The 20,727-nt window shown below is 39.0% G+C and overlaps 1 protein-coding gene across 1 annotated transcript in view; it reads right to left on the bottom strand.

Annotated features, from left to right (window-relative positions):
* LOC126279023 (uncharacterized) overlaps positions 1–20,727 on the bottom strand; it is a 118,010-nt gene that overhangs the window by 74,857 nt on the left and 22,426 nt on the right. Inside the window, exons 3-4 of the mRNA XM_049979413.1 lie at positions 15,736–17,001; positions 7,805–7,986 (exon numbers count right to left, since the gene is read on the bottom strand). Of these exons, the coding sequence (XP_049835370.1) occupies positions 7,805–7,986; positions 15,736–17,001 (1,448 nt within the window). The remainder of the gene's footprint in view (positions 1–7,804; positions 7,987–15,735; positions 17,002–20,727) is intronic.

The following is a 20,727-nucleotide window of genomic DNA, read 5'->3' as shown; positions in this document are numbered from 1 at the left end:
TGCTCTGTCAAACTCTTCCCGCAGTGTTGTATCTCCCATTTCATCTTCATCTGCATCCTCTTCCATTTCCAGTACATCGCCCTTGTATAAACCTTCTATATACTCCTTCCACATTTCCGCCTTCCCTTCTTTGCTTAGAACTGGGTTTCCATCTCAGCTCTTGATATTCATACAAGTGGCTCTCTTTTCTCCAAAGGTCTGTTTAATTTTCCTGTAGGCAGTATCTATCTTACCCCTAGTGAGATAAGCCTCTACATCCTTACATTTGTCCTCTAGCCATCCCTGCTTAGCCATTTTGCACTTCCTGTCGATCTCATTTTTGAGACATTTGTATTCCTTTTTGCCTGCTTCATTTACTGCATTTTTATATTTTCTCCTTTCATCAATTAAATTCAATATTTCTTCTGTTACCCACGGATTTCTATTAGCCCTCTTCTTTTTACCTACTTTATCTTCTGCTGCCTTCACTACTTCATCCCTCAGAGCTACCCATTCTTCTTCTACTGTATTTCTTTCCTCCATTCCTGTCAATTGTTCTCTTATGCTCTCCCTGAAACTCTCTACAACCTCTGGTTCTTTCAGTTTATCCAGGTCCCATCTCCTTAAATTAGCACCTTTTTGTAGTTTCTTCAGTTTTAATCTACAGTGCATAACAATAGATTGTAGTCAGAGTCCACATCTGCCCCTGGAAATGTCATACAATTTAAAACCTGATTCCTAAATCTCTGTCTTACCATTATATAATCTATCTGATACCTTTTAGTATCTCCAGGATTCTTCCATGTATATAATCTTCTTTTATGATTCTTGAACCAAGTATTAGCTATGATTAAGTTATGCTCTATGCAAAATTCTACCAGACAGCTTCCTCTTTCATTTCTTCCCCCCCAATCTATATTCACCTACTATGTTTCCTTCTCTCCCTTTTCCTACTGACGAATTACAGTCACCCATGACTATTAAATTTTCGTCTCCCTTCACTACCTGAATAATTTCTTTTATCTCATCATAGATTTCCTCAATTTCTTCATCATCTGCAGAGCTAGTTGGCATATAAACTTGTACTACTGTAGTAGGCGTGGGCTTTGTGTCTATCTTGGCCACAATAATGTGTTCACTATGCTGTTTGTAGTGGCTTACCCGCACTCCTATTTTTTTATTCATTATTAAACCTACTCCTGCATTACCCCTATTTGATTTTGTATTTATAACCCTGTATTCACCTGACCAAAAGTCTTGTTCCTCCTGCCACCGAACTTCGCTAATTCCCACTATATATAACTTTAACCTATCCATTTCCCTTTTTAAATTTTCTAACCTACCTGCCCGAATAAGGGATCTGACATTCCACGCTCCGATCCATAGAACGCCAGTTTTCTTTCTCCTGATAACAATTCATAATATTAAGATGCCTATAATCATTAATTTTGGGAAATCTTGGGAAATCTATATCTGGATAGCAGAACTAGGATATGAGCTTCACTATTCCTGAACCAAGTCATTGGCCCTACTTCTCAGTAACGGAAATTTATTTCTTTTTAACTACACAAACATTGTTTTTTGCCTTGTTTCACAAATTTTACTATTAATGTTGCTGCACAACCTAGGTTTCGGGTTATAAGACCAGTTTCAAGTACATTACTGAGTCCCACAGATGATAATGCTCAGATAAACACCATGATAAGGCAGAGATAACCATCTCAACTTCTTAATGTATAGATCCATGGCTTAATGTAAAATTACTTGAATGACCATTTTTAGCAATTAAATATGCAATTACACTACCATGACAGGACTAAAGTAATGCATCAGCAAGAAATTTTTTATCTGCTGATGGATTGAGGCCCAAAGTTTTATTTCTATCCTGGAGATGTGATATAATCTAAAAAGGTGGATAACTGAATTGGGTTTGCTCATTTAATAATAGATGTGCCCTCTTTCCTCTGTGTGTAAGACTTGTACATACACTCCTGGAAATTGAAATAAGAACACCGTGAATTCATTGTCCCAGGAAGGGGAAACTTTATTGACACATTCCTGGGGTCAGATACATCACATGATCACACTGACAGAACCACAGGCACATAGACACAGGCAACAGAGCATGCACAATGTCGGCACTAGTACAGTGTATATCCACCTTTCGCAGCAATGCAGGCTGCTATTCTCCCATGGAGACGATCGTAGAGATGCTGGATGTAGTCCTGTGGAACGGCTTGCCATGCCATTTCCACCTGGCGCCTCAGTTGGACCAGCGTTTGTGCTGGACGTGCAGACCACGTGAGACGACTCTTCATCCAGTCCCAAACATGCTCAATGGGGGACAGATCCGGAGATCTTGCTGGCCAGGGTAGTTGACTTACACCTTCTAGAGCACGTTGGGTGGCACGGGATACAGGCGGACGTGCATTGTCCTGTTGGAACAGCAAGTTCCCTTGCCGGTCTAGGAATGGTAGAACGATGGGTTCGATGACGGTTTGGATGTATCGTGCACTATTCAGTGTCCCCTCGACGACCACCAGAGGTGTACGGCCAGTGTAGGAGATCGCTCCCCACACCATGATGCCGGGTGTTGGCCCTGTGTGCCTCGGTCGTATGCAGTCCTGATTGTGGCGCTCACCTGCACGACGCCAAACACGCATACAACCATCATTGGCACCAAGGCAGAAGCGACTCTCATCGCTGAAGACGACACGTCTCCATTCGTCCCTCCATTCACGCCTGTCACGACACCACTGGAGGCGGGCTGCACGATGTTGGGGCATGAACGGAAGACGGCCTAACGGTGTGCGGGACCGTAGCCCAGCTTCATGGAGACGGTTGCGAATGGTCCTCGCCGATACCCCAGGAGCAACAGTGTCCCTAATTTGCAGGGAAGTGGCGGTGCGGTCCCCTATGGCACTGCGTAGGATCCTACGGTCTTGGCGTGCATCCGTGCGTCGCTGCGGTCCGGTCCCAGGTCGACGGGCACGTGCACCTTCCGCCGACCACTGGCGACAACATCGATGTACTGTGGAGATCTCACGCCCCACGTGTTGAGCAATTCGGCGGTACGTCCACCCGGCCTCCCACATGCCCACTATAGCCCTCGCTCAAAGTCCGTCAACTGCACATACGGTTCACGTCCACGCTGTCGCGGCATGCTACCAGTGTTAAAGACTGCGATGGAGCTCCGTATGCCACAGCAAACTGGCTGACACTGATGGCGGCGGTGCACAAATGCTGCGCAGCTAGCGCCATTCGACGGCCAACACCGCGGTTCCTGGTGTGTCCGCTGTGCCGTGCATGTGATCATTGCTTGTACAGCCCTCTCGCAGTGTCCGGAGCAAGTATGGTGGGTCTGACACACCGGTGTCAATGTGTTCTTTTTTCCATTTCCAGGAGTGTATATTACGTATTTGTGGTTATTGTTCAGGAAATTTTCCGCAAAGGCTGAATCAGGCTTCTTCAATCTGCAGCTTCTATGATGTTTTTCTGCATCAGGCTTAAAGAAAAAAGTGTGTTTGTTTTGTTAATTTACAACATTTCACCAAGAAACCACAGTTGATTCTTTTAGATTATGAACAAGGCAATGTCTGAAGAAAGAGATGGCTACACCACATTTCTGTTTCTATAAAATAACAGGCTGAAGGAAATTAATGAATGTAAATGCAACATAAAAGACAGAGATGTGATCTCTGAATGTGGGAATATTGCAACAGAAGATGCACTCAAATTTCTGATACCCACAAGACAAACAAATCCATAAATTGTTGATTCTGTGCACCAACTGATTCTGTCCAGCTACCAGGCCTAGTTAAGATAAAGATACTGGAAGAATATTAATTTTCTCTTCTTGATTTCTTTGTCTGGTAGCTGCAATATACACATAAATTTTAATTTCTGACAGTAGCTTACTGTTCTGTGAGAACAATCATTTTAACTTTCAACAAGCTCACAGTACCTGTGGAAACAAATGTGAAGAAGTTGACCTCTTGTCCTTTTTATCATTTATCAACATCACTTTCATCATGAAACACAGGTAGTATGGTCATTGTTTTCACACAGATTTTTGCCCTTAAATGGAATACAAATGGAGATCGGGGTTTATTGTTCTGTCAAAGATGACATCATTAGAGACAGAGGACATGCCTGGATTGAGAAGTATGGAGCAGAAAAATCACCTCTATCATTTTTAAAGAAACCATTCTGGTACTTGTGTGAGTGATTTAGGGAAGCTGCAAAAAACAAAATCTGGATGGCCAGACAGGAATCTGAAACACCATCCCAAATGTATATCCTGTGTCTTACTGCTGTGCAACGCCACTTAGTTTTCCCTTTGACTCATGATCAGGCATCCTCACCATGAGAGGGTCCCTCTTAATACAGGATTTTCTACTTCTACATTTTTTTATTATCTGTATTAGGAAATTAGCCAGTCTGTTTCAATGGAATATTTTGATCTTGATGTTTCTAGAGATATTACTGCTATACCATTTTTAAGTTGAATAAATGCATAAAATAACTTTCTGTGGTTTTTAACAATAATGTTTATTACAGAAAAACCTCACATAAACATGTCTGTTGTTAGAACAGTTTTAAATGCGTAGTCATTTGCAATATCCCAAGGAATGAGCCCTTACGTAAGGCTGTACCATGATATGTCAAGCCGCATGCGCGTGCACTCACTGATGACAGATTTGTATCAGGCTGGGATTTGAACCCGGATGTCCCACTTTGTGCGAGTGGCTACCCGAGCACGTTTCCCATCTGACCAAAATCTCCATAGGCCGCGTACTGCAAAATAGTTCCCCTGTCCATTATTCCTCATTGCTCACAGCCCCACTCTATCCCTGTGAGAGATTGGACATTATTGTGCATCTGCAGTGAAATATCAGTATGCTGTCAGGCACATACATTATATTTGTATGGAGTCTGATCTTTCAGACATTCTGCAAACTGGCCAAACTCAGTTCAAAGAAGTCATCCCAGTACTTGTTAAACAGCTCTCTTGCTATACACTATGAACTGCATGTAAAAATAGTTAATTGCCACATGAATATTTAGGCATATAGCCCATCATCAATGGCATATATTGTCTATGTCGATATCAAATGATGTATATAAGAGATAACAAGAGACCTGTTATATAAAAACACTTGCCCTGACCACAAGATCCTTATTTTCATCCCATGACAGTAGTGTCCAATATTACCAAGAAGTGACTATTTAGTCTTTGACAGTATGACAAGTACACATGAGAAACTTCGTATCACAGAGATCCACATTAATTTTGACATCATACAGTTTTCATACTTGAGACACACATCATATGATATAGACGTGCATAAATATGCCACTGATGATGGGGTACATGTCTGGAGTCAAACATTTTTACATGCAGCTCATGGTGTACAACAAGATGTCTTTTAACAAATATTTACAAGCTGTGGAGCATAAACCATACAAAATTGTTCTCATCCCAATACCTGCCTTAAGTTGTTCAGCAAAACCACAGAAAACTTAAATATGAATGGCTAGATGGGCATATCAATTATGATCTTCCCAAATATAAGTCCAATGTCTCAACCACAGTGCTACCTCACTCAGTACCAAAAAATTATTTGCAAGGGCAGAAATATTACTGTTGAACTACTGAGCTTACTTTAATGGGCTTTGCTAACTTGACCTTCAACATCATATGTAACATATATTAGTATGAGGTACCTTCCACATAGGACCATACAATGGTTTGAAAAGCCTCATGGAAAGGTGAAGTGTAAAATTGCAATGGACTGAGAAAATCAAGGTATTGAAAATCATGATTTGGTATTTATTCAATGACCTATAATTTCACCTAAACACTCGTAATTGAAAATTGAAAGTTTCTCTCCTCCATACACGTTTCATGTTAAAATAAATCAATAACAGGTGCAGGTGTTCAGTACTCTAGGAGACTCAGATTTGAGTGAATGGATTTGCCAGGTGCTGAATTAGTATTATTTTGAAAATATTAAAGGACAAATGGAGGGACTGGAAGATTGATACTGGACTGTTCTGTAGTCCTTGATAGGAGTATTCCTATTAAGTATTGGCGAATGGCTGAAGGTTTCAATTTCCAAATTACTTCTTTAAAATTTATTTCCTTTGAGTTTACCTATTGTCTTTGATTTATTAACCATGTGCACCTCGTTGTTAGGTGGACTCTAGAATCTGAATCTTGGCTGTCAGATCATTGTTGCTTCCTATGAAAATGTTGTATGTCACGTGCCTCCTGGCTTTGTAGCAACCTTTTTTGTCACCACCTGTGACTATACTATTGAAGGAATCTGCAGCAAGCCCAGAAAGGTGTACTGTTTATTATTTCTTTACTCATTTCACTATGTAGCCTGTCATATCTCCTACTTCTTCTTGGCAACATTAGTCTTTATTTTTACATTTCTTCACCTGTTAGTTTTCAGGTATCTTGTTCTTTTTCTAAAGCCCTAATTTCTCTTCTTCACAATCTTATTTCTTTCTCTTTTGTGAAACTCCACACTTCATATCCATACAGTCGAGTAGGAATCGCCGTGTTTTTGTAAAATTTCATCAGTCTCCTTCCTTACAATTTTACAAAACCATGTGCTGTAAATCTAGTAACAGTCTCTTCTGAGTTCTTTTTAAATTTCTCTACACCAAATCTTCCACACAACAGAATATTTCTATTTCATTTTCAATGTCTTCTACTTAAAAATTATGAAGTATTGCAACAGGTTAGTAAATACTTGTCTCCTGTCACAAACTTTGTTAGGGGGGCTGAGTATATGGAAGTCAATACTGGCAGTAAATAAGATAATTTCCTTTGCCGTGATCCATACACTTATTACACAGTGCTAGCCATTTTGGCTTCTTCAGTATAACACCTGAAATGCATTAAGAAAAGTATTGTTAAAAACAACTTCATTTTTAAGGGTAAAAACATATTTGATAGTTGCACCTTATTGTTTCATTTTGCCACTGAATCATTACTTCAGTCTACAGGTGCCTCAGCACAGTATTCCTATACCTCTCTCACCCCTAGTCCTTGCTCTACCATCCCTTCACCAGCCCATGATCCTTCCTTGTTTACCTAGCTCCTTCCACTCAATAATTTCCACTTGGTGGGGCAATGAAGCTTTTATCACTGCTTTTCAGTTCCAAACATTCTAGCATCATACCAATTCCTTCAACACTGTACATTTACCTTTTTTTCTAGTGGGAATTTGCTCAACAGTGACAGATTTTTTAAAACTTTAGTCATCTCTAAAGTAACACTGAAACATCATAGTTTGTTGAAGCAACAAATTAAGCATATGGAGCAAGTGATCCAGCATGTACACTGCAGAGCACATTGAATCTCTAATGAAGACATCACTAGTTTTTCTCAAAGTAAAGCTGTCCATGATCTCAATGTGGGTTCGAACACTGCAAGGTTGTACTAGAGGTGATACACCCTTGCCTTGCTTCAACCTTCAAATAACTGATTTATTTTAACATGCACTTCAAAGCTTGATGCATACTGGCTTTTTTCCCCATTAATAAATCATTTCCAGATGTGAAAGAAGTGATAAGTGATAGAAAAACAACTGTAAGGCAGTCGGGGGCAGGACTTTTAATGTTGTAGTCCAGCACCAACCTGTTCACCCACAAGTTTATACCAAACAAATATATTAATTTTACACGTCTTCACATTTTATTCCTCTTAAGAAATGAAAGCTTTAATATTATCAATCTATATTTTAAAAGAAAAAGCAAATCTGCAAATAGCAGTGATGATGGTAAAGCACCAGCTTAACAAAAATATTACCTGAAGCCAGTCTCCTTCTCATTTGTTGAATTTGATGAAGCTTTCTTTCTGCTACTACCAGAGGTTAATTGATTTCTGGATCCTTTTGGTCTGCCACGTTTTCTAGCAATTTTTAGTTTTTCATCTGCAGCTTCTATGGCTCCATCCTCTTTCACCAAAACACGACACTGCAGCCACGCAGGCTGTAATAAAGGAATGTTACATTCCATCCTGGATTTTCCATTGTTTGATTTAAACAAATTTTAAATTTTGTAATCTATAGAAATTATTAGAGTCAAATAAAATTTACTGTTATTAACTTCACATGAGTCTTTAATCATGGCAGAACTACTCTTACCTGTTCGCTAGGACAGCAAGACTATAACATTTTTAGCATAATCTGGCAACAAAAACTGAGATAACATGACAGAATAACCAATGCATGATATCTGTTAATAGCTCAAGCTGGAATAGGTGTTAATTCATGGTATTCAAATGAAAATTGTTCATGATTATCCACAAAACTAGAGCTGGTGAAACTGTTGTTAACCATTAATAATACACGGGGGGAAGGCGATACCACAATCTCTGCTCAACACTGGACAATAACTGATTGTTACCAATCCTGCAAGTGAGATTAGTGATTCGTAAATGGATTCCTGAAGATCAAGGAGAAATACAACAATGACTCTGCAAAACATTAAGCAACACAGCACAATAAAACAGCATGATTGCATCCTCAATAAATTACCACATGCATGTCATTGATGTTGTAATGTACTTTAATTGTAAGCACACTGGAAGCAACATTTTACAGTGGCACAGCAGTTGGTGGGGTGAGAGTGAGAGGAGGCAGGTGGGATAACAAATTTGATCAAATGGCACTAAGACACCATCCACTGGACAAACTGTACTGGAGGAACACTGGTAGACTGGAAGTGTTCCAAATCATACAGCAGCAGCACCCAGAAAAATGGCATCATTACATACAGTGTGCTGTAGGGTTCATGATTTTGGCATACTGTGAACTAACCAACTATGTTGGTACTGTTTACGAGTCATCAAAAGAGGGAGTGTTTATAGTGTGTGTGCTATCATGTATGCTAAACTGTTCATCCCTCTACAGATCAATTTTAATTTGGCATGCACAGTGACAGCAGGTGTGACAAGGAGCTGAAACCTTATATCACCTACCAAATATCCAAGAAAAGGATGTACCAAATATCCAAGAAAGAGATGCCTTCAGAAAAATCGGCGTGTGTGTGTGTGTGTGTGTGTGTGTGTGTGTGTGTGTGTGTGTGTGTGTGTGAGTTTCGTGTCAAAATTGGAGGGAGGACAAACAGATTTTCATGATTTTCCATGAGATTTTTGGTTGCAGAAAATGAATTTTTTACAGTTGTGTTTGTTATGCTGGTGCCTAAAAGAAAACATTATTCAACCATAGGGCTCTCTCTGGAAGCAACAGCTTCAACAGTAAAAAAATCCAGGAGGATGATAAGTTCACTGTCACATGTACATTGTTTACAATGAATACCAAATGGCATATTTATAATGCACTGACATGATTCTGCAAAGGCAATTACTTGATTAGAAATGACATCATATTTGTCATGGACTGTAAGAGTTATTTGTTTGCACTATTGCAATTTCAGCTGTGTGGAAATTATCAAGAGGCATAACTGTGCCTTCGTCATCATCATCACAAGTCATCGGTGAGCATTCTGTCCTCACAACCCAAGCATCACCATTCCAGATGCTTACCAGAGGGGTGTATTTTTTCCTTCTTTTCCTGGTGTTGTTTATTTTGTAAGATTTGTGGTGGGTCTTATACCAGCACTACGTGAAGTTGCATCCCTGGCCAATATAACACGGCAATATTTTGACGATCCCAGTACACAGCCAGATGAAAGTAGTATTACCTTTATCCTTTCTTCTCAGAGTAGATTTTGGTGGTCCGGATCCTTCCATGCCACCTCCCTGTTGATCCAACTGCGGTGTAGATCCCTGGAATGCTTCCACAAGTTCCCTCTATTGTGCTACTAAATAAATAGCCACACTTCTCACAAACAGGGGTATATTTTGACCAACATTTTCATTATTACTTTTCACAACACAACTAACATTTGTTACAGTAATACCACTCTCTTGAGTACATTCAAACATCTGTACACACATACTGTAGGACCTGAGAGAAAAACCAGACAAAAACTACCACTCTTCAATTGTTCATTACACCCTTGTTGGTGCATCATTTACTCCATTGCTCTCGGATTCAGACGTTTGCTCCACCATGGCACAAATGACTCCCGGATGACTAGTGGTTGTAATAACATTTTTATGTTTTTTTCACTGGCTCCACCACTGCTCCACATTCATTGCATACAAGAAACAAAAACACTTAATTTCTCTTTCCCACACCAGCTTCTATTAGTGCGTGCTGAAGAGATAGACTAGACATCGTCATGATTTGATCTATCGACCAGCTTGTTTCTCTCCTCCTTGATCTTTCCTTCCATGATTATTTTTTCTAGATTTTCTCTATCTGTTCTTACAATGTGGCCAAAGAACTGGAGAATTTTTTGGCTGACACTACAAGAAAAGCACTTGGAGCTATTAAGTTGCTTAATAATGGACACATTAGTTACTCTTTTGGTCCATTTTACACACAGCATCCTGCGCCAGTAGCAAAGTTCAAATGTGTCGAGGGCTCATGACTGGCAACTGTAAAAGACAAAAAACATATGAGTTTCAACAAGGTGGATCTCTGTACTGTTTGTATTGCTTCATTCTGCCAGATATTGGTGAGTTTCTTCATAGCCATTGCTCTAGCGTAATGGATCTTCTTATCTCATCTTCACGGTTTCCCAAGTTGCAAATAGTTGACCCAAAGTTGATGAAAGAATGCAAGACTTTTGGTTCTTGTAAATGATCTCTGAGTTGGACTTGCTGAAACTGATGCCTAATCTATTTGACTGACTAAAGTCATTTACTTTTGTCAGCAGCTCAGTAAGATCATCTTCGCTGCTGGTTAAAATCATAGTGTTATCGGCAAATTGAAATGTGTTATTAGTTCTTCCCCAATGGAGATGTTTGAGTCCAACCGTCAATAGTTTTGCTGATGACATGTTCGCCACAGATGTTCTACAGATTGGGAGGTAGGACACAACCCTGTCTGACACTTTTCGGTGCACTGAAGAAATCAGATGTGCCAGCATTTGTCTTCACAGCTGTGTGCTAATTATAGTGTGGACTTCTAATCAGTAGTATCAAGGGTGATGGGACACCAAACGCTGCAAGCACCTGCCACAACTTTTCCGAGGCTACACAAACAAAGGCTTTCATACGGTCAAGGAAACAAATGAAAACAGGAAAACAGAACTCTCACGTTTTCTCACTTATTTGTTGTATGTTGAGCATCTGTTCTTGTGTTTCTTTCCTCTCAACAAAACCCGCGTGTTCTGGGTATATGTAAAACTGATTGTATGGCTTCAAATGTTGGTTCAAAATGTAGAGTAAAATTTTGCTTGCTTAGGATATAAGAGCAATAGTGTGCTAATACACGATGACTTAGAAAAAATATCTAGTTGTTATGTGAACGAATGCCTCTACATGTACAATAATGTAAGTTAATGCAGATGAGTAGGAAAAGCAATCCCGCAATGTTTGAATAGAGCATTAGTAAGTTACTGCTTGAAGCAGTCACTTCGATTAAATATCTGTATTTAATGTTGCAAAGTGATATGAATGGAACGAGTACATAAGGACGGTAATAGGGAAGGCAAATGGTCGACTTTGGTTCACTGGGAGAGTTACAGGAAAGTATGGTTCATCTGTAAAGGAGGCAACTAGTGTGGCCCATTCTTGAGTACTACTATGGTGTATGGTATCCACACCAGGTCAGGCTAAGGAAGACATCAAAGCAATTGAGTGGCAGGCTGCTAGATTTGTTCCCGGAAGGTAGGTTTGATCAACACCCGAGTATTAGAGAGATGCTTCAGGAATTCAAGTGGGACCCCTGGAGGGAAGACAATGTTCTTTCTACAGAACACTATTCAGGAAATTTAGATAATTGGCATTTGAAACTGACTGTAGTACAATTCTTCTGCCATCAACATTCAGTTCCTGTCTTGATCCTGGGTAGAATGAATTCCAGTTTTCTTCATTTTTCTTCTCCCTTCAATCGAGTGCAGTGCTGGCTGTGACATCAAAGGATGTTTCACACTATGTAGTTGTACTGATGCTGGAAGAGATCAGGAAACAATCTGCTTCATTCGATTCCTGTGATGCTGGAGCTTAATTATCAAGACTGGTGTGGAGTTTTGGTTTTACAGACTCACAAAATTTCCAAACAGCTTCTTTGCTGGCTGAGTCTTAGCTGTCTTTCTCTGCTCTTCTTGGCAGATTTGAGCTTAAGCCACATTTTCGTGGATGGCAGACTGAGATCATTTTCACAGTCAGCTCCAGAAATGGTCTTACAGTCTAAGACCAAAGTCTTCCAACATTTTCAAACTAACAGAAAGCCAATTTGATTTTTAAATGTGTCATCAGGTGATATCCAAGTGTACAGTTGCCTCGAGTGGTGTTCGAACATACTGTGACAGACAGCTGTGTCGTTACTCTCTCAGAAATACAATGAGCACCTGCTTCATTTATTTCTATCACCTACACCATAAAGCCCAATGACAAACTGTAACTGCATGTCCTGGGTAGTACCTACAATATCAGCATTGTAGCCTCCTTGAATCACTGCTTGTTCTTTGTTAGGGATCTTACTAAGAAACTGCTCCAGCTGTTTACAGATCTTCTCTATCACACCATTTGTCACTACAGCAGTTGGGGCATAGATCTATATGATCTCGAGTTTATACACAGAAGCATCTAATTTGACAGAAATGATCCTGTCATTAATGGGTTTGTAATACGGAACACAGCCATTCGGATTTCTATGAACAACTATCACAGCATCATGCTTTCTTTCATCACTACTCCCTGAAAAATACAGTCTTCTCCCTTGGGTCACTAAATGGCCGTTTTCTGTCCAGTGATTCCCATTAAGTCCAAGAATATAAAGGTTATATGTGCAAATTTTTCTTCCTGCTTTGGCAAGTTATCCCAGCTAAAGTATTCTATGTACATTCCATGTAGCAATCATTCCTACAATGTGCATGGATAATGTGCACTGTAGTGATGGTCTAGTGACCAATTCTGTGATCTAGCACACATGTCAAAATCTAAGAATCTTACATTTATACATGTCGTCTTCATACCTGTACGGTGAATTTTTTAACATTGTTAAGATCTTTAACATGAATCATACAAAATATCTGCTTATAAATTTCTTGGTGCAATCTAACACATCAAAAAAAGTTATGCATCACCTCAGTTCCGAGAGTTCCGGAACCTATACAGAAAACTGGAATAGAGATCAACATAAACATCATGTCCGCCCTTTTCACTGCACATGAAAACCACACATAGTATGTTGTACCACCATACCGCGAGAACTTCAGAGTTGGTGGTCCAGATTGCTGTACACACTAGTACCTCCAATACCCAGTAGCACATCCTCTTGCACAGATGCATCCCTATATTTGTCGTGGCATACTATCCACAAGTTCATCAAGGCACTGTTGGTACAGATTGTCCCACTCACCAATGGCGATTCGGTGTAGATCCCTCAAAGCGGTTGGTGGGTCACATCATCCATAAACAGCCCTTTTCAATCTATCCCAGGCATGTTCAATAGGGTTCATATCTGGAGCACACGCTGGCCACTCTACTTGAGTGATATCGTGATCCTGAAGGAAGCCATTCACAAGATGTGTATGAAGGGGGGTGCAAATTGTCATCCATGATGAAAACTGCCTCGCCAATATGCTGCCAATATGGTTGCACTATTGGTCGGGGGATGGCATTCACATACTGTAAAGACATTTTGGCACCTTCCATGACCACCAGCAGCATACATTGACCCCATATGATGTCACCCAAAAACAGCAGGGGACCTCCACCTTGGTGCACTTGCTGGACAGTGTGTCTAAGGCGTCCGTCTGACCGCTCTGCTTCCAAACATGTGTCTGGCAATTGTCTGGAAGGCATATACAATACTCATTGCTGACGAGAACGTGAAGCCAATCCTGAGTGGTCCATACGGCATGTTGTTGGGCCCATCTGTACCATAGTGTCATGGTTGCAAAAATGAACCTTGATGGACGGCGGGAGTGAATTTGTGCATCATGCTGCCTATTGTGCGCAGTTTTGTCATAACATGATGTCCTGGTGCCACACAAAAAGCATTATTCAACATGGTAGTGTTGCTGTTAGGGTTCCTCCGAGCCATAATCCGTACGTAGGGTCCTCCACTGCAGTAGTAGCCTTTGAGTGGCCTGAGTGAGGCAAGTCTTCAACAGTTCCTGTCTCTCTGTCTCTCCTCCACGTCCGAATAACATCACTTTGTTTCACTCCGGGACGCCTGGACACTTCCCTAGTTGAGAGCCCTTCTTGGCACACAGTAACAATGTGGATGTGATCGAACCACTGTATTGACCGCCTAGGCATGGTTGAACTACAGACAACACGAACCATCTACCTCCTTCCGACCCCCTCCGTCTAATAGGTGCTGCTCATGCATGGTTGTTTACAGCTTTGGGTGGGTTTAGTGACATTTCTGAACAGTCAAAGGGATTGTGATACAATATCTACAGTCAACATCTATCTTCAGGAGTTCTGGGAACTGGGGAAAACATTCTTTGATGTGTGTATATTTATAGTTCCAGATGCATTTCACCTTTTACATTAAGGCACCGTAGTGGATTTATCAGTTATTCATTTGTCTGGCAGAAATATGCATTTCCTCTCCTCTGTTCAAAGGTTGGAGGTCACACATCGCATTGTTATTTCATTTTTTAAAAAAAACTGATTCAATTTTATGTCACAATTGTTTTGTTTTGCAGTTTCTATATTTCATACGATTATTGCCACAGAACACCACTACTGATGTAGCAAGCACTAATTTCTTTTACTGCAAGCAATTTCTGTCGCAATATCAAGTGAACAAACAGTTACAACAGAATTCATTCACAGTTCTCTTAAGAAAAATCTGGAACCTTTGCAAAATCAGTAGTGGTGTCCTATAGCATCAGCTTAAGAAGGGGCAAAATAAATAAATAAATAAATAAATAATAAAATATAAAGAAATGAAAAAATGGAAATTGTTTTTAAAAAAATAATGATTTTGTAAAAGTTAAGTGACAGTGCAACCTCTAATCTGTGCCTGGGTGAAAAGAAATGCATATTTTGGCACAGAAGATGTCATAATGTACAAGGTGAAACCCGCCTGGAATATAAATAATATATATAGTTATAGACTGTGGCACAATAAAGGCATTTCAATTTAGAAAATGATTATTTATATACCTGATGTGGAAAACGATCATACCAAAAAAATTCAAAACCTTACACGCAAGTTGGGTGTGGGACAATAAACAGTCCACAAAACTATAGAGACACACTACAAAAAACAGAGGTGGGAAAAGCATCCATGATTAAGGCTACTCACATAATTTGAAACTGGTGAGTTAATCATGTCAGAAATTTCACAGAACACGTTTACTACAGTTCATGTTTTGACATGATTTTTTACACTTTTGGCTACAAGAATGTACTTTTGCATCTGGTTACAACTGTAGCCCTGTTAGAGACAGACTTTTATAAGTGGGAAACAAGTTGTCTTGTCATCATATACAAAAAAACATAACAATTAAAGAGGATTAGTTTTGCTTTCTTATCCTTAATATACTTCATGGGATTTACAAAGGCAAAGAAGAGTTTGTCACAATCTCATCAATTAAGATCACTTGCAAAAATAAAAGAGTAACACAGCAATGAACAAAATTTGGGTGCATAAAAGATTGAGAGACAATTGCATGTATAAAAAATATAGTCAAAATTACCTTATAGTTGTAGGAATTAACTTTATGAGTGCCTTCATTCTGTTGAGCCATATCTGTCAAATCTGCAGCAGTCTGGTCTAAAATAGGTGAGCTGGTACAGTCATTTCCATGACCATTAAAGCTTGCTACTTCTTGTTCTGCAATATCCTTCTCTTTCACTGAAGGTGACACCTCTGAAAATGAAACCTTCTCACTCTCCAAATTTTTTACTCTTATTCTACTTTTCTCCATGAATGTTTTATCTTTTGGTTTTTCATTATTCTCAGCAACTTTGGTATTGATCTCTGAAGAATCATTTTTAACACTCTTATCTACAATGGCGGTCTCTTTCTCTGCAACGTGATTTATTACTAAATTCTTATTCCTGAAGAGTGAACTAGTTGCGAGTTCTTTGGCTTTTTCGTCAGTCAGTTTATGGACACTAAGCAAGTGCTCTTTGAGAGGAGCCACACCTTCATATATGCGTTGACAGATGACACATTTTAACTGCATGGGACCACTTGAAGCTTCCACATTGGCCGCATGTTCCTTTTCAATATGTAAACTTACTGCAGATTTCTGCAGACTAATGAATGGACAAAATTTGCACCTGTAACAGAAAAGTTTTTCAACAAATTTTGAAATATAACTATCATTATTTTGTTTAGCTTTTTTGCGTCTCTTAAGTTTGACTGCGGAATTTTTTGTATGGACGTGTCTTGCAGAGCAGTTCCTGTTTGGTTTAGACCAATTGTTTTTCGGCTTCTTCTTTTTTAATTTTGAGCTCAGTTTTGCATTACTTGGTTTTTCTTCATTCAACAATTTGCTTTTTGGCTTAACACTAACAGTTTCCTGCTTAGTAATGGAAGCTGGAGGTGATATATTTTCTTCTTTCTTGTGGGCAATGTCTGTTGGATTAGTAGAAACCACAGATGAACTGTCAGTACTCTTTTTTGTATTTGTGTTATCCACTGGAATTGCTGTCTTTTTAACTTCAGCCTGTGTTGTTTTCAAGATAATAGCTACAATTTTTGTGTACAATGGAATGCGATTCACAAGTGGTGGCATTTCTTTGGTACTGACTGCCATTGGTCCATCTTTAACTTCTGGTTTTTTAATACTTTTGCCTGAATGACTGGTGGTGTTCTCTGGATGATCACTGGCTACTGTGGGGGAGTTCACCTCTGTGGTCTTTTTGCTTTCTTGGCATATATTACCTGTGAAAGTTACATCTTCAGTCTGAGTTGTTGTTGAAACTTTTTCCACACTGACCGGTGCTTGCAATACCTAAAACAAACAAAAATATCCATCAATAAAAGCATACTGTCTTCTAAGTTTCCTTACAAAACAGTAGACAAGCTTTATTTGTGACAATAATGATATAGCAATAAAGAAATTCCGAAATTTCTCACATGGTGCAAAAACTGAATTAAATTTTATTATTTATTTAATAAGATCCTCCCACCTCAACAACCAATGAAAATGGCTGGGCAATGGAAAGTACAACATGGAATAAAAACAATATGGAAAGATTAGATTGCTGCTCCCCACCTAGAGGAGGTGCTGAGTCTTAGACAAGTACAATGGAAAAGAATGCTAGAAATATTTCATCTTTTAAAAGCCTTCCTTTAGAAGCATAAAAGTCAGATGCACTCAAACAAGTATACCCCCCCCCCCCCCTCTCTCTCTCTCTCTGTCTGAAGTGAGCGTGTACACACACACACACACACACAAACACACACACACACACACACCTGGCCACTGCCTCTGGGTGCTATGGCCCTATGACTAAAATCACCAAGAACCATTTTTTTTTTAATTGTTGTTCTCATTTAGTCATTTAGTATTTCAGTTTCATAATGTTTTTGTGGCAAACGAGTACAGCTGTCATCAACCTGCACAACTTGCTTCAACATTCCACCTCTACCCTCTAGATACTTCATTCTCACTGTGTTTTCCAACCTCCTGCAAGGTTTAGAGATTTTAAAAAGTTCTCTCCCACTTCTGTGATGTGGCAAATAAACTCTTCCATAAAAGAGTTTGAACACAGGTAAAGGAAATTTTTCAGCAGTTAAGATTAGTATCTGACCATGTAGACACATTAAAAACATGTTAGGAATGTTACAGACCAGATGTTAACTGCTCAAATAATATGCCTCGCAGATAACTTTGTGTTCTTTGTTAATCTTATTCTATATTCATCTACATCTACATGACTACTCTGCAATTCACATTTAAGTGCTTGGCAGAGGATTCATCGAACCACAATCATACTATCTCTCTACCATTCCACTCCCTAACAGCATGCGGGAAAAATGAACACCTAAACCTTTCTGTTCGAGCTCTGATTTCTCGTATTTTATTTTGATGATCATTCCTACCTATGTAGGTTGGGTTCAACAAAATATTTTCGCATTCGGAAGAGAAAGTTAGCGACTGAAATTTCGTAAAAAGATCTCGCCGCAACGAAAAACGTCTTTGCTGTAGTGACTTCCATCCCAATTCGCGTATCATATCTGCCACACTCTCTCCCCTATTATGTGATAATACAAAACAAGCTGCCATTTTTTGCACCCTTTCGATGTCCTCCGTCAATCCCACCTGGTAAGGATCCCACACCGCGCAGCAATATTCTAACAGAGGACGAACGAGTGTAGTGTAAGCTGTCTCTTTAGTGGACTTGTTGCATCTTCTAAGTGTCCTGCCAATGAAACGCAACCTTTGGCTCGCCTTCCCCACAATATTATCTATGTGGTCTTTCCAACTGAAGTAGTTCGTAATTTTAACACACAGGTACTTAGTTGAATTGACAGGCTTGAGAACTGTACTATTTATCGAGTAATCGAAATCCAATGGATTTCTTTTGCAACTCATGTGAATACATTAATAAATAAATGTTTTCTTTTGCCTTCTGTGATCAAAGCTTATGTTTTGCTGTCTTTCTAAATATTTTCCTCTTATACCAGTACCAATTAATCAGTATTGTAATATTGTAACATAATATTTTTATTACCATTAAAAATGTTTAGTTATTGTTTGTTTAAAAGCATGCCTACTTCTACTGACACACTTGTTCCAGTAATATTTCTATCTCTTCATGCAGTCCAGGGAAACTTTTTTTTTTAAATCATTCCTGATTATCCATGAAAAACCAACCTTGCAGTAATGACACCAATGTTACTGAAATAACATCCATTTAATTCTGGAAACAAGAAATAATCACATCTAATGTGGCCCATGGAGTAGGGTGTTGTGGGAAGAAAGCTAGCTTGTACAATGTTTTCAAAATGTTCTCTCTCTCTCTCTCTCTCTCTCTCTCTCTCTCTCTCTCTCTCTCACCCCCCCCCCCCCCTCCCTCACAAATTCACAGTGATAATTGTACTTTCATCTTAATGTGAATTCAACATTTGTCTACTAGGATGATCATCTGTCAAACCTACTGAGGTTCAACCTGTTCTGTTATTTCTCTGACAGTTACATGACAGTTTTCACACTCCATATCCTGAGTTTCTGAAGCCAAGTGCCTTCCTGGTTGGTAGTCAGCCACAGATCATTGAGATCCACTTTTTAAACTTGATGTCGGACCTAGAGTATTGTCTCCATAAGTTTTATTGAAAATTTCAAATGACTCCATAAATGTTTTCCTCACTCCCACACATAATTCAATGTTGCAGCTTTGCTCCCATATATCAAACACTTGCTTTTTTTGGAAAGTATGAAATACTGTCTTGGAGAATAAGGGTTGACTTATGTTCCTTTTTATATTTTTCTTATTGCACAATCACATGAGCATTTTCCAGTGTTATAACTGGTTTCAACCAACCAGTGATAACCTTCAGATTGTTCTTTGTCTCCTCTTTTTATCAACTGACAGTCTGAAGATGACCACTGACTGGTCGAAATCAGTTATGTCTTTGGGAAATGGTCATGATTGTATTATAAAAATATAATACCTTAAAAATCTGTAAAGAATTATATTTTGTTGTCAGAGAAAGTGATTAGCTAAATTGTTAACACTTTATTTTTATTAGAAACAATCACAAAATGTTTCAAAACATTAACCAGCATCAATCTATATTCGGCATCATCAGAACCACAAATGAAAGCAGCAGATAGCGGTCACAAAAACACACAAAGCTTTGACACACTACCCAGATTTCAGAACTAATAAATCCCTTATTGGGAAGTAGAGAGGGATAGTTTGGAGAATGTTAAAAACGAAGGGCAGGTCTCATGATGAGACAGACTCAGCCTCGTTCTACTACAGGCAGATTCTGTCATCCTGGGGTATGAGTAACCTGTCATTCCTAATTAAACTTTCCTTCACTTTTCTCCAATGACAGAACCATTAGTTCTGAAAACTAGGTAGCATGTCACCTTTACTATTACTTATGTCTGTTGGCAGTACTACACGTTTTGTTTCTTATAGCTAAGTACTGGCCAGTAAGTCTCTCTCATGATTTAATAGTCTTCTTGACCGAATTTTCCTTTGACACACATAATACTTTGTCATACTCAAAAATCAACATGTTATGTGCACGCTATAATCAAATTTCAACAACACATATATGAATCATTTCCTTCATAACATTTTCTATGACACAAGTATTCCATATGTGAAGTTTAAATCCTTTTCTTATTTTTCAATTTCAACTAACATACACATAGTGCTTTCATAGTCATGTCGTTAATATTTATTCTGCTTGGACAAAATCTATTTCTCTCAATGATGTAGGTCTTCATTCAACATTTTCATAATAGACAAACAAATAAAATATGTCACTGCTCATGTACCACATCACTGGTGACAAGGACAATAAAACTTTTACGAAGTAGATTAACACTCGGAAACCATGATTTACATCCATTTAAACTTTTTCTCTTTGTATCATTCAATCTATTCATTTGTACTTGTCTACTGCATCCGAGGTACAGTGAAATATGCAGCGTGCACACTGTTTAAACTGATTGCATGCTGTCTGTGTATGTCATACAGGTGTGTCTGGGAATGAG

The sequence above is a fragment of the Schistocerca gregaria genome, chromosome 6 (assembly GCF_023897955.1).
Source record: "Schistocerca gregaria isolate iqSchGreg1 chromosome 6, iqSchGreg1.2, whole genome shotgun sequence".
In the NCBI taxonomy this organism is placed as follows: Eukaryota; Metazoa; Arthropoda; class Insecta; order Orthoptera; family Acrididae; genus Schistocerca; species Schistocerca gregaria.
This window is presented reverse-complemented; position numbering and strand designations above follow the sequence as displayed.